General features: G+C 38.8%; 1 protein-coding gene across 17 annotated transcripts in view; it reads right to left on the bottom strand.

The window, feature by feature from the left end:
- TIAM1 (TIAM Rac1 associated GEF 1) overlaps positions 1 to 14,684 on the bottom strand; it is a 229,617-nt gene that overhangs the window by 81,524 nt on the left and 133,409 nt on the right. For all 17 annotated transcript variants that reach the window (XM_061627834.1, XM_061627835.1, XM_061627833.1 and 14 more), the window contains one exon: positions 656 to 1,100. In XM_061627834.1, coding sequence (XP_061483818.1) covers positions 656 to 1,100 — 445 coding nt within the window. The remainder of the gene's footprint in view (positions 1 to 655; positions 1,101 to 14,684) is intronic.

The raw sequence follows: 14,684 nt of genomic DNA, 5'->3' as shown, positions 1-14,684 counted from the left end.
TTCACTGAAGATGAAAGTGGATGACAAATTGTAATGATTTTGAAACTATGCTTATAACAAAAGCAAGGAAAATGAGTAACAAGTGGAAATAAAGACATGCTAAAAGTATCAGGATCATATTCTGCCAGTTTCCATTTGCTTTTACTGTCTGTCTACCTATACTCACCTATATACAATTAGCTTTTCACAAGAGGGAGTGTGGCGTGCACAATAGGCATAGTTTGGGTCTTGCTTTTTATAGGTCATATTTATATCCTACCTTTTAGCCCCAGAACTACTGTTCAATACATGCCTGCAGTGACAATGATATACTGAAGACCACTTTCTGAGTTTCCTACCGAAATTGGGATCTGAACTTGGATTTCAATATAATGGCAGAATATTTTGGCTTAAAATGTGCATTATTTAACAGAAATGCCCAGTTGTATAACAAATCTTTTACAGAGCTATTTTAATACATTACATCTTAATATTGCATTTCACTTTCAAAATATCATGAACCCCCAATAACTTAGCTGGTTAAATAATAGAACACACACACACACACACAAAGTTCCTTATATGTCAGAGAAAACATTCTTCACTGCTACTCAATAGTTTTGATTTCTATACTTTTAGATCTCTGAGGTAAATAATGGTAATGTATTCACTGTACCTTTTAAGGAAACCCAATACTGCTTCCATTTCCGCCGTGTGGCCAACTCCACCTTCTTGTTCTTTTTGTGGACGAGGAAGTTTTTCACTGCAAGAGCTCCTGCTTTCCGTACAGTCCCTTGGCCTGCAGTAAGAAGAATGTCTGACTGTCCTGGGGAACTCAAAGTTCCACTGCTCTGCTCATCGCTCAAGGCAGAACCAGCTTCATCCAAGTTATCATTAGTGCTGCTCATCTCCAGCTCCCTCCGAAAGTTCTCATAGACTCCCTGACGAGCCCCATCTCCAGTAGAAGAGCTGCCACTGTCACTGCCAGCAAAGGCCCGGCTGGTTGTTGGAGAGTAACTGGAGTTTGTGGTGTTTGAACGTCTAGAAAGGAGGTCTGTGTCAGTCATTGCACCCTCAATCCCACTGTCCGCAAATTCACTCCCTTCACCTGTATTAACATCCTGATAAAAAAGGAAACATTATAGAGAAGTAATCCAAATCAATATAGTTACTGAATAATTTCTGAATAATGACTGAATAATTTAAGTACCATTCTTTTATATATAAAATGACCTATTGATTACTCTTTTGTAATATCTCTTAGGATATGTGGAAAAACTGAGATTTCATTTTCTTGAAAAGATTATTATAATATTTATTTATATAACTTAATTTACATACCACTTAATTGTAAAAACCTCTAAGCGGTTTACAATACACATTAAAGTTATCAAAAAATTCAGAAGTTAAAAAAACTAATAGACCTAAAAAAATTCAAAATATAAATTAAATCAACGGTTAAAAACAAACATCATACAATTGCATATTAAAATATGTCAACTTTACATATAAAGTAATTTAATATATGTATTGAAAACAATCCAACCAATGTTAAATATTTTTATTCAAGATGAGTGACTGAAAATGTGATCAAATTTTAAAAAGCTATATTAACAGATTAAGTTTATCTGAAATGGTAATATATACATTGAAAATGAAAATGCAAAAAAACCTCACCTTAACTTTTTTTAAAATTGTGTTGGCCTTTGCAGATAATGAGTTTTACTGATCTAATTGCTACTGCTGTTCATTATCTGTAGGTAGTATTTGCTTGGATGTTCTGGTTTTTTTTTTTTTAAATACATTTTAAAATAAAATGTGATTAAGAAAATATTAGGCTCAATTCAGTTACACTACAGTACTTTAAACTCCCACCAATTTCTATGTAAGCAAAAGAGTTAAGCACATGTAAGTAAGACTCAAAGGTTCTTCACTCTGGATTGGATCTAAACCCTCTCAAGCATTAACAGAAGACATTTCTGCTAGAGAAAGGTGCCATCTCATTTCCAGAAAGCAAAAAATGAAGCAATACTTCCAGTATAGTACCAGAAGCTGATTTTTATAAAGTAGCAAAATGCAATAGCATAGTGAAATGCCCAACTCTTTCAGTAAGACTTTATTCAGGGGCACTTCACACACACATATACTCCCCTGCCACTACAACCCACTCCCCACTGCCATGCCATTCCAGACAGTCCCCTGACCCTCAACAACAGCTTTGGACGGTGCAGGAGGCTGCAGTGAGGAGGTGCAGATGGGAAGACTTGGTTGAATGGGCAGAGTCCTGTTAATGTTTCTTTGGATCCAAGCCCAAGACTGGATCACATCCACAACTTTTAATTGTTAGGTTAAATTGGAACAATTGGTTGAAACTTAATTTGTGTGCCTATGGTCTCTCTCTCTCTCTCTCTCTCCTCTGAGGAATAAAGCACACTAAACATTACTTAAGAATAGTCATATTTTTACTGCATGGGACTTTGGAGCTTCTTTTTTCTATTACATGCAAATGACCAGAACGCCAACAGGTAAAATAAAGCATTTTGGTTGCCATTTCAACATATTTTCTGCATCTTATTAATATTCAACAGCTGCAGCATACGCTGTTATTTTTTAAATTAACAAAGGATCCCCCTCCCAAAAAAATGAGACAGAGAAGAGAAAAGCAACCTCCAATGGAGTGATCACTGCCCCTGAAAATTCAGAGGGAGAAATGCTAAATATAGATTTATTCTAAAATGCAAACATTTATCTTTGATACCTCTTCAGATTATCACTTCACTACTATTCTCCAGTCCAAAAGTGATGCGTGTTAAAAGCTGCTGAATTTCCATCTCCTTATGGGTAGAGGATAGTTTCAGAATGTTGAAGTACATATTAAAATATCCCTGAAGAACTGCAGTGATACAGCTCTTCTTTGGGTTGGGAAAGGGAGGGAGGGAAACAAGCTTCCCAGCAGAATTGTGAATAGTCACTGGCTGATGACAAGACTGTTTAGCATACATGTTCATGAATAACACACACACATGCATACACACACACACACACACACACACAGAGATATGAAAAAAACAAAACAAAAAACCCCAAAAAGAAACCTATGCTTACAGATATGTGACAAAGTAACATAAAAAAGACAGAACATAAACCTTTCTCACAGAGCAGATGTAGTGGTGTCTTTGGGGCAGGACTCCAGGGTTCCACTCAGGAGGGTGACCAGGAGGGTCCTCAACTGCAGCAGGGCTGGCTTGCCACATGTTGAAGGGACATAATTCCCATGGGAAGAGCCTCCCTGCTCCACAATAAGACCTTTACATTCACTGCATCACTGAAAAGACACCCACAAGGCAGCAGTGGTCTTGAGTGACCACCTGAAAGACTACTAGAGGCCAAGTCTGAAAATGCAAAGTCCTGCATCATCCTAATTTCTCTACTCACAATATTCAGCCTATATAGGAACAAAGCAATTTGTAGAATGAGGACTTTATTCTGTTCTTCCTCATTTGCTAAGCTGTGACAATTGTATCACAAATTAGCTTCCCAGTTCTTTGCAACACATGAGAACAGGAGACCTTAGAGAAAGACCACTGGAAAATGGTCAACATAAGTAAAATTAAGCTAATTAAAAAAAATTGGGTGGTCAATAAAAAGCTGTGTGGTAAGGAGACTCCAATTTTGTAATTGGATAAGTGCTCTTTGGGTGATTGGCCACCAGTGCATAGCACACCTCATTTCAGCACTGTACAAATACCAGTTTTAGACAGACACAACCCCTGTGGTTAATCTAAACCAAGCTGTCAAAATGGAAAAAATAAGAGTCTGAGGAGGATTAAAATGGTTCTTGTGCTTGGTTTTTATTTATTTTATTATTAGATTTATAGAAAAAATGGGGTCATCATAAGTAATTTATTGCTAATTCCATCATTATGAAATCGTTACTTGATATTTTAAACATTATTTCTATGTCCCATTTTTATCACTTTTTCTGCCATTGCTGGAAAGAAATGGAGTGAGGTCCCCTTCCAACCATCATAAATCGGGAGTCTGTCCTATCTTGTTTTCAGGTACTGAGTGCTGTTAGTTCAAAAATGGCAAATAACATTATTTTATAGTCTCTTTGACAGTTACTCCTCAGCTATGTGAACAATTCCAACACTGAAGCACATAAACTTCTTAATGTTCTCTGTGAACAAGGTCGAAAACATATAGAATCATCCACCATATTAAATGGACGGATTTCAAATGCTACAGCTGGATCACATTTTTAAGGTGCTGTATCAGCTGGTATAGCACAATGGGGAGGAGAGACTGGCTGGGAGCCCAGAGTCTGTGAGTTCAAATCCCCGCTCTTGTCTCCTGGGTGTCAAGAGCCAGCTAAAGATCACCCCCACAGTGAGTGGCTCAGGGGTTACATGCCCTGCCACCTGTGCAGCAGTGGGCAAGCCGCATAGTCCCAAGGAGCCTAGTTGCCCCCCAGCTGGCAGCTAGGACAAGGAAGGAGCTGATTTGTGCAGCTGTGGCAAGCTGAGCAGGCCCTAGCCAGCTAGGGAGGATTAGCCTCAGAGGGAGGCAATGGTAAACCCCCTCTGAATATTGCTTATCATGAAAAAGCTATTCATAGGGTAGCCATAAGTCGAGATTGACTTGAAGGCAGTCCATAATCATCAACTCGGAAGGATGTGAACAGGCCATGTAAAAACCGCCTAATTTATTAGTTATTTTGTTAGGTACATTTATTGCCTATCCTTCACCAGAAGGTCCCAAGGCTGGTTACACTACTATAACAACTTTAAAAACACAGTAAAACACATAAAAATCACATCTAAAATCACTTTATCACAACTGGTATAAAATCACTGGGAAGGAACAATCAATCAAGCATTCCCCCCAAAACGTGGATAAATAGGTATGCCTTAACATATGAAAACTGCACTGCTATGTTAAAAAGGTAAAAGATAAGTTCACGATAAATTGTTGGGAGGGGGGCAGAAGAGAAACCTGTGAAAATATTAGCAAGCAGTCTGGATAAAAGTAGGTCTTATTAGATCAGAGAGTCTAGGGATGACTGCCTGGACACAAAATATAAAGAACTCCTTGTCCAAGTCCACCACAAATTGTAAGGATCCCAGAAGACTAAAGGTATGTGGTGGATTGCTGGCAGTTCTGTTGAACTCAAACCAGCCAGAAAGTCCTAAGCCAAATAGCCTGATTTAATGTGCTTCCTCAGCAACAAAACTATATGTATTTACTAAAAACTTGGTAACAGCAGCCATGCCAAAAATAAACAACTACATTACTACCGGCCTCCAGCTTGTCCCCAATGTCTTTCGTAGACTCTTTCTGTAGTGATAAACCTCAATACGGCTTAACCCTTAGTCACTTCACCCTAGTTTTTTCTTCCAGGCAGGAAGTAGGGCCAGACCCACTTCCTAAACCATATGAAACGGAGATTCAGCAGCCAGCCAGCCCCTTAGACAGACTCTTCTTCTTGATAGGTATTGGAGCCTGATATGTCACTGGATCTTTCACTGTGCCAGAAACTAAAGACTATTTTCACTTCACGGGAGGCAATGGGTAAGGAGTAAAAGAAACTGCTGCTTCTCTCTTTCTTGGAAGCTTGGCAAAAAATAAGAAGCCTGCTCTGCCCATCCTGCTAGTTTCCCGGCACATGCCAGAGAACCCCTGGGAACAACAAATTTTGTGGACTGTTTTCAGAATCAGGTTTTATTCAAAATATATAATAACCAAATAAAGTTCAACTTACATGCAAACCACATTTTCCTGTTGATTACTAATCTATTTGTTTTATATTATCTGCATATACAAGAGTTTGAAGGGGTGGGGAAGAAGGCATATGAACGACAATATCTTTTTCAAGAAGATTCTCCCCAAATAACTATTGCTTCATTCAAACAAATTAGGGGACAGATTCCTAATCCTCAAATAACTGTCTTAGAGCCAGTTTCTAGGAGTTGTATTGTTTTTTTTAAAAAGAGCCTTTTTCCAGCCCTTGCAGACACCCTATAGCTTAACATAGTTATGAATTGTTACGGGTTGCAGAGGCAGCAGATTAGAGTTGAATCCCTGGGCCCCCTGCTTGCATGCCTTTCCGCTGCCATCCCATCCAGTGAGTCTCCTGCACTGAGCTCTCCAGTGTCTGCTCCATCCCTCCATCTTGCTCTCAGGATGGGATCCTTCCTCAGAGTGAGACACCCAGGTCATTTTAAACTTTTAAATAACTTTAAGAGAGAATTTCTAGCCACTGTAGCAAAGTTGCAGCGGTGCAGGCACTCTCCCTTATCACCTTACCCAGAATGCCTTGATCTGAGGAAAGACCCTCTTAGAGTGAGGCAGAGAGGAGAGAGGAGGGAGCAGTAAAGATAGAGTCTGCTAGTGTAGCTACCACATTAGGGACAGCAAAACAGTTTAAAAGGTAATTGGGGGCAGGGAGACGAGGAAGGAGCAGAGGAGGAGGTGTTGGAGCTTCTCACCTTAGGGAGTACAATGTCCCTTGCTGGCCTGGGGTATTCATTCCCTCCTGCTCCAGTTAATTACTCCTCTCTTCCTCTTTTCCCCAACCACAAGCTCTTCCCATAGGCCCAATAACCTAGAAAATGCAGCACAGAATCTCCAAGATTTGTATTTTCCCCTGCAATGGGAGGTAGAGCACAAGTCCCTTTCCATCACCTTTCTGTGGATGCCAAAAGTTCATTCTCTTTTCCTTTCTCCTGATATGTGAAATCTGCTCATGTTCATGCTGTTTATGTTAAACACAGGGCAGCACGTGGCTGGATGTACATACAGTTCAGCTCCTTCCCTTGTGGCCATTAGATGGGCAAATGTTGATACCCTAGGCAAAAAGATGAGTGGACAACGACAACTTGATGTAACATTATCCAGGGAACTGGAGCAATTGGTAGGATTATACTTAACGTTTCTTTCTCCCCTACCCATCTCCAGCTGCATCATTTTGCTGATGCAAGAGCTCTTCAGTTACTACAAAAGAAAAAAATGCAACAAGATTTGACTTGCCCCTATGATATTATTTGTGTCTGTAGATTGCTACACACTTGCTGAAAGTTGTTTCTTTATTAACCTACTGATGTCACTGCTGTGACATACATATTGGGTAGAGTTCGTAGATAGCAAGATATAATCATGAGACCATGCTAGCTTATCATGTCACTGCTGTGTTACATACATATTGGGTAGAGTTCGTAGATAGCAAGATATAATCATGAGACCATAGCTAGCTTATCTGATGTACTCTCTACTTTTTTTTGGCTGCAGACTGTAAATACAGTGCAGAGCTGTCAGGTGTGACAATCAAAATTAGGCAAACTATAGTTACTACTAATGAATTCAAACTGTAATATCTAAGTCTGGTTTGGAGATAAACATAATTAGTGGCAACCATAATTTCCCTGATTCAGATATAATATCAAGCTATGTTTTCTACAATGCAGGAATATGTGGAAGGGAGATGAACAATCGATTCATACAGTTTAGTCTTGCTGTCTAAACTTGGCTAATATATACTATTCTTTTCCTTTTGAAAAACAAAAAACAAACTTTCAATCATGCTACAGATCAAGGCAACTTGGCATAGCATGGGGAAAGTTACATTATTCTGCAGGTTTGTCTTTCTTTTTTAGCTTGGTTACTAGCAAGTGTAAGTTTTGAAATAAAGACACTATCAGCTTTGACCTACAACCAGAGATAACAACCATTGCCTTGCCCCAATAGTATATTTTGCTGATCATATCAATGGTTCTCAAGTGTGTTTAGTCATTCTCATATGCATAATATAAATAAACAAATAATAGCAGGAACAGTAACCAATCTAGAATTTTATTCTTAAGAAATGTTTGCCCATTGATGAAAGCATGATTATCAATTTAGATATGATTGGATTGTGGTGCTGTTGTCAGCACTTTCATATTAACTAGTGTCACCATGTTATTCAAGATGAAAGATGTACCATCTGTGCCACACAACTCTTTCCCCTGCATTTACCTAGTCTATACAGACATGACCTTGACACTGGTATCAATTTGGGTGATCTAGATAGAAGAAGCAGATTCCATGAGATACACGGGGGTCTGGTTTTAAGAACACTCTCTACATGGTAGTTTGCCTTTTGATATTAACAACAATGTTATAAATCTCATAAATACTGAAAACATTGTTTATTTTTTCACTAAATATCCATTGCAACATACGCCCCACTTCATATGTTAAAGCTTCTTAAGTGAACATCTAGGTATACACCCAAAAATGAGAATGTGACACCTATGTTTTTGCAAGTATGGGCACCATAGCAAGTATGTGCATCATGGGTACATTCATCAGGGAGGTATGATTGGTTGTAATTGAATGTTCACTTGATTGCCTCTGCATAATGTGTGGAATGGACCTGTGATATTGCTGTCTTTACATAAACATAAATTAGATTATCTACATAAAAGTCAACTTAACTCTTGCTTTGAAAATATATTTAAACATGTGCCAGATAAAACAAGAAAAATGCTGACGACATTAACTAGTCACCTGCAAAGAATTTACCTGAACAATCACATAAAGTAATAAAACAAAGAGTCTTGTGGCACCCCTTTGGAAATGAATGAATACAACAGAGAGAGATTTGCCAAACCAGAAGCCAACTAGGTCACAGCAAAATGCATAAAAACGTTCTGAAAACAAATGTTTCAAACATACACTTAACTGGAAAGGTTAACTGTTGGAAATTACACCCATCTAATTGAGCATGGTGCCACAGAACTGTCAGTTGTGGCAACTCATTGTGGGTTTTCACATGGAGATCCTTGAAACATATAATATATAATCAAGAGATTTTCTGTAGCTCAAAAACTTATATTGTCTAAACGTCAAAATCCTACTGCTAAGACATTTTGTACAACAAACAAATTTATTCGAGCCATTATCTGGAGCCATTAACTTCTGATTGAAAGCATAAATAGGAGAGGCAGAGAAAGGTATCAAAAAACTATTTTAGGAGTCCAAATAATTTATTATATTATGTTTTCATATGTTTTCATATATGATATTAACTCATACACTCAAAGAGTGGTCTTCAGGTTCGTGCAGTCAGGATGAATTTAGGTAACTAGACAGCTGTCTGACCAGTTTGGGAATAATTTGATGGTTCTTTACAGCAAAGACACAGCAAAAGAAAGCAAAATTTTATTTCTCACTTTCAACACAGATGCAAATTTCAAATGGCCAAAACAAAAGGCATATGAATCATTTTCCTGCACATTTTTCAGAACACTTGGATCAAACATGTAGAGTCATAGGAGGAAGTTACTTGTTTGTACCACTAGATAATACACTGCATAATTTTCTTTCAAAGCTGTCTAAGTTCATGGTCATCTCTGCATCTTGCTGAAGTTTAATTCCACAATTAAGTGAGGAAGCCCTTTCTTTTGTCTATCCTGAATCTATTGTCAATTAATTCCATTGGGTGACACCCCACCATGTTCTGGTATTATGCGATAGAGAGAGAGACTATACATTTTCTCCAAGTTCCCTCTCTGAGGTAGGCTTAGAGGGTGATGAAAAGGGAGAGGACCTTTTCAGTTGCAGCTCCTGTTTGTGGAATACTCTCCCCAATGAGGTCTGCCTAGCACCTTCATTGATCTTTTCAGCACTAGGTATAGACTTTATCTTTTCCCCCAAGCATCTAATAGATTGAGATGATTATGTTTTTGTTCTTAGCATGCTGCCAAGCTTCTTGTGGCCGTTATAGGGATTGTTTGTTCTGCTTTTATGTTACAGTAGGGCCCCACTCATATGGCAGGTTAGGTTCCAGACCCCCGCCGAAAAGCCAAAACTGCCAAAAAGCAGATCAGCTGTAGTGCAGGGGTCTGGAACCTAACCCACTGATCGCGCTGGAGGAGGAGTATATCAGCTGTAGTGCACTCCTCCCCTCCTCCGGCAAGATCAGCTGTAGCACGGGAGTCTGATCGAGCCAGAAGAGGAGATCAGCTGTAGCGTGTTACAGCTGATCTCCCCCTCCTCTGGCAAGATCAGCTGGAGAGCGGGGAGCTTCAGCTCCCACTCCAGCTGATTGCCCTGAAGGCGCCGTATTAGTGGAATGCCAAGAAGCGGGACCCTTACTGTGTAAGTCTCTTGGAAACCTTCAGGTAACAAGCAACTAACAAGTCTAATAATACTAATAATGATGATTTTATAAACCTTAAACCCCAGACACATTAGCCTTTTCTCATACAGAACGTGTTCCAACTCTTTTATCATTTTGGGTACCTTTCTCTGCATATTTCTTGAAATATATGAAATGGACTATGAGAAATATTACATATGCTGCTCTTTAAATGTGGCTTGAATTTAGCCAGTTTTCATTACATTCAGGATTAACTACATTAAAGAATAAATGTAATAAAATAATAATCTGTACACCATGTCTTCCTTCACTTATAATAATGTATTTTATTTTTTGTAGCAAAGCTTGCATTTGCCTATTTTGAATTTCACATGAAATCACGCATCTATCGCTGCTGTCAGTGGACATCAGAAGAACATTTGCACCTGCCAAATTGGAAAAGGAAAAAAAAAGACAACCCTCCAGCCAAGGATTGAAGTTGGACAGAATATGACATTTCAGATGCTATTTTGGTTTTAAATGTTTTGATAGAGCACTGTGCTGTATTGGCTTTGTAATGTTTTAATGTCTTTATTATTATAAATGGCTCAAAGCTCTCGGTAAACAGAGAGTAAAAACACCCAGAAATATAAAGAAAAATACAACCTTTGTTCTGCTCTCCAGAAACATGCTGGCCACTGCCCATTTAATTGATCTACTAAAAAATGTTCATAACCATTTCGACCATACAACAGATAAAGGAGAGGAAAGGAGCATTATTGTACCAACAATCAGACCTCACTGTATTGTTTTTTAGATTTCTCTTTCTCCTCTCCCCCCCCTTTTAGGTTTCATTTGCTTAAATATTTTTTGTACTTCTGCAATCTGTGTTTCTCAAGAGACAGCTGATCCCTGCCCTCTTGTATGTGGGTGGTGCCATTTTGACTAGATAAACAACAGTGCTCATACTTGAACCTCAAAAATAGAGGGGAATGATAACATGCTATCACAATAGTAGTTAGAAAACTGTATCTAAGGTCAGTCCCTTTGATATATAATGAAAAAGGCTTCCATGCCTATTAATAGTGCAAATAGCTCATGAGTTCTCCCTCTCTGCTACCCAGGCAGGACCCTTTTCCCCTCCTGACCTCACAGAAATGCAATGCTATCCCTTCTGATTAGTCCATGCTTGTCTGAAACGGAGTAGCAGTAGGTGCCTTGAGGTTCAGTGGATCAAAGTTCTAAGGTAAGATCTCTGCTATGTCAGTTCTATGGGACTGCATACCTCAGATAGTCAGAAATAATGATACAGAAACATAGGAAGCTGCTACTTTATCTTGATTGAGTCAGACCATTGCCCATCTAGCTCATTATTGCTCAGTGGCTCTCAAGGGTCTGAGGCAGAGGTTTTTCCCACCATCTGCTATCCACTCCTTCCAACTGGAGATGCAGCGATAGAATCTCCTGCATGCAAAAGATGTATTCTATAAATGAATTATGGTTGAATACTCAAGACCCAGTTCACATATCACTTTAAACCATAGTAAAGCTTAATAATGATTAAAAGGTGAATGTGCAGTGTGCTAGTGCACAGGAAGAAAGTAATGTCCCTTTTTTTCTCCTTCCCAGCCCCTGCTGCTACCATTATACCAGGAGTACTACAGAGGAACCCAGGATCATGGTTCGTCTCTCTCCAAACAAACCACAAGTTATAAACAAGGTTTGTTATGAGTTTACTACTTGTGGTTTGTTTGGGGGAGACAAACCACGAGCCTGGGTTTGGATGTAATGCTAAGTCAAACCCTGGCTTAGCTCTCAATAGTTTGGCAGGAACAGGAGAGGAGCACAGCACCGTGATTTTCTTCCTGTGCACTAGCGTTGGGCAGAGGTAATCTTTTAATCATTGCTTGGAATTCCAACTTATTTGAGGAATGTTTGTGTGCAGACAGAGTAACTTGATTGCTAAGAATGGGTTGCTTTGTTTTTAGTAGATTGTATTATTTAACTGGTTTTTTGTAATTCTGTATTGTGTTTTAACTCTTGATGAAAGTTGCCTTAGAAACTCAGTTGGATCAAATGAAAGAAAAATAAATATAAGTTTTTAAGTGAGATCTTTAACATGCTAAGACCTATGTTAACAGCATAACAATGAAGTTTCTTAAAACGATTAGCTAAGTGCATTGCTAAAATAAAGCAAAAGCAGCATAACGTGGTGTAAAATTCATCCCAGAACACCTATGAAGTGGGATCTTGCTTTATATATCAGCAATGAATACAGCAACAACAATTGGTCCAACTAGATATCTATCACAGAGCTTAATCCAGATCACCCAGAGTCAACCTAATACCCTTAAGTTCATGAAAATGTAAAAAAATTGTTCTCTGCTAATGAGTTCAGATCTGGCTCAGTTAAAAATTGATCTGGACACATGATGTTTAATAGTCACAAGCACAACATTCAATCACTTTAGCTACAAAAGTATGGCCACATGGTACATTTGGTTGTGTTCTTTCACAACTCATTCTCTATTTTGTTCTCTATTTTATCCAGGGTCAATCACTGGTTCTCTAAATCCAGGATATAAAGGGAATTCATGACAATTAATCTCCATCCATATCCCAGGCTTAAAAGCTGTTTATTTAGAATGAGTTCTATAGAGCTTATCACCTAATAATTATGTTTAAAGTTGCTCCAAACAACTTTACCTGGAAGAAAATCTCAGTGGTTTCAATGGCACTCACTTCCAATAAGTAGGCTTTGGACTTCACCTAACTCCCAGTGTGGCTTGGTGCCCTAGTATTATATCTTAGTGTTTTAACGCTAATTGATGCAAGTAAATACTAATTAATTACCATGGTTTTAAGCCCATGGAGATTAGACTGCAAAACCTCTTATAGAAACAAGTCCCTAAAGGTGCACAAAGCCCTAAAAATCTCCTTCAGTATAAAATATGTCTACAATCAAGAGGGGTCAAAAGCATGTCAAGGGCCATTTCAGGCAGCATGTCTCTACCCATCATTATTTTTAATGAAAGCAGAATTTAGTCTATCAAACTAGTGGCAGATTTCTCAACTTTTTGCGGTCCCCTTCTGACAAACACATCCAATTTTGATCTTGTCTTTCATAGCCAGAAACGGGTCTGAAAAAGCAAGGCTGTGGATATCTCATTTGAAAGCCTAAACAGTATGCAATTACTGCAAAGTGCTCTCACATTTAACAAATACTGTGTGACAATTTGCTCCTACTTCCAGCGATATGGATTTAAATTTTTATTTTGAACTATAGCTATTCATTTAGTAATCAAAATGACAACCTAGGTAACAGCTCCCACTCCCACCTGCTATTAGTTTAAAGGAAGATTCATAGGCATTGACAATGAGGAATGAACTATTGATTGCAGAATTATAATTCCAGCTGAAAATCCATCCACAGTGACTTTTTTTTTAAAGGGGTAAAAACACTTTACTAAATCTGTACTTTTAGGAGAGACAGCTGTATGTCACATCATTTTTTCAGAAGATTCACACACCAGGACACTTTAGGGCTCATACTCTGTGGATATATTTATGTGACTAATTTTACTGATTTTATATGTATGTAAGTGTTGTGGTTTTCCTATCTCATTGGCCAAGAATCCTAGGAATGGTAGCTGGTGAGGAGGATAATTTTGTGTGAAAGATACCTAGCTCTTTCTTAGAACTACAGTCCTCAGGTTTCCATGGAATGAGGGAATGACTACCACACCAGTATGGAAAACAGAAAGCACCCTGTGTCTCTCTTTCCATGGAAAACTTGCTCTCACACAGAGAAGGAAGGCAAACAGCAGAGCAGAAAATAAGGAAGGAGGGAGTCATCCCCCAGGACAGTAAATTGTCCCAGCTTTGCTTCCTATCACCAGTATTTCCAAATTGTGTATTTGCTCATTACAGGCATGTAACCCTTTGCCACAGGTTTGTTTCAGGGAGGATGTTAAAAGAAACTGCTGGGGGGGGGTTCCTCTGTTGATGGGTAGATAAAATTCAAGAAAGGGATAGCACCAAGTTGAATGCAACAAGTTGATCTGTAGTGCTTTAATTCTGCACAATGGGCTGTGACGGTTGACAGTAACAAGAGAAGTTTGGACCGGGTGATAATGGGAAACACTCCTTCAAGTTTCTGGGACCCAAATCATTCAGAGGTTTATATATTAATGTCAAAACCTTGAATTGGGCTCAGTAGAATATTGGCAAACAGTGCAATACAGGTGTTATGTGGTCACCCCTCACAACTTTGGTGGTCATTGCTGCATTAGCAGCAGCTTCCAGACTGTCTTTTAAAGAGCATATTACAGTAGGTTAATCATGAGGTTATCAGAAAGTGGGTTACTCAGGCAAGTCTATTTTGATCCAGAAAGAGCCATACCTGGTGTACCAGTTGGAGCTGGAAATAGGTACTCCTTGCCATGCATGCCATTTGAGTCTCCACTGACAATGTTAAATCAAGGAGTACCCCCCAAATAAGAGCCTGCTTATTCAGGGAAAGTGTGACTTCCATCTAGAACAGACTGCCTCTCCAATTCCCAAACACAAGAACCACCCACCTACA

The sequence above is a fragment of the Rhineura floridana genome, chromosome 5 (genome assembly GCF_030035675.1).
Source record: "Rhineura floridana isolate rRhiFlo1 chromosome 5, rRhiFlo1.hap2, whole genome shotgun sequence".
NCBI lineage: Eukaryota > Metazoa > Chordata > Lepidosauria > Squamata > Rhineuridae > Rhineura > Rhineura floridana.
Note: the sequence above shows the minus strand (reverse complement) of the source record. Positions and strands in the feature narration are given on the sequence as shown.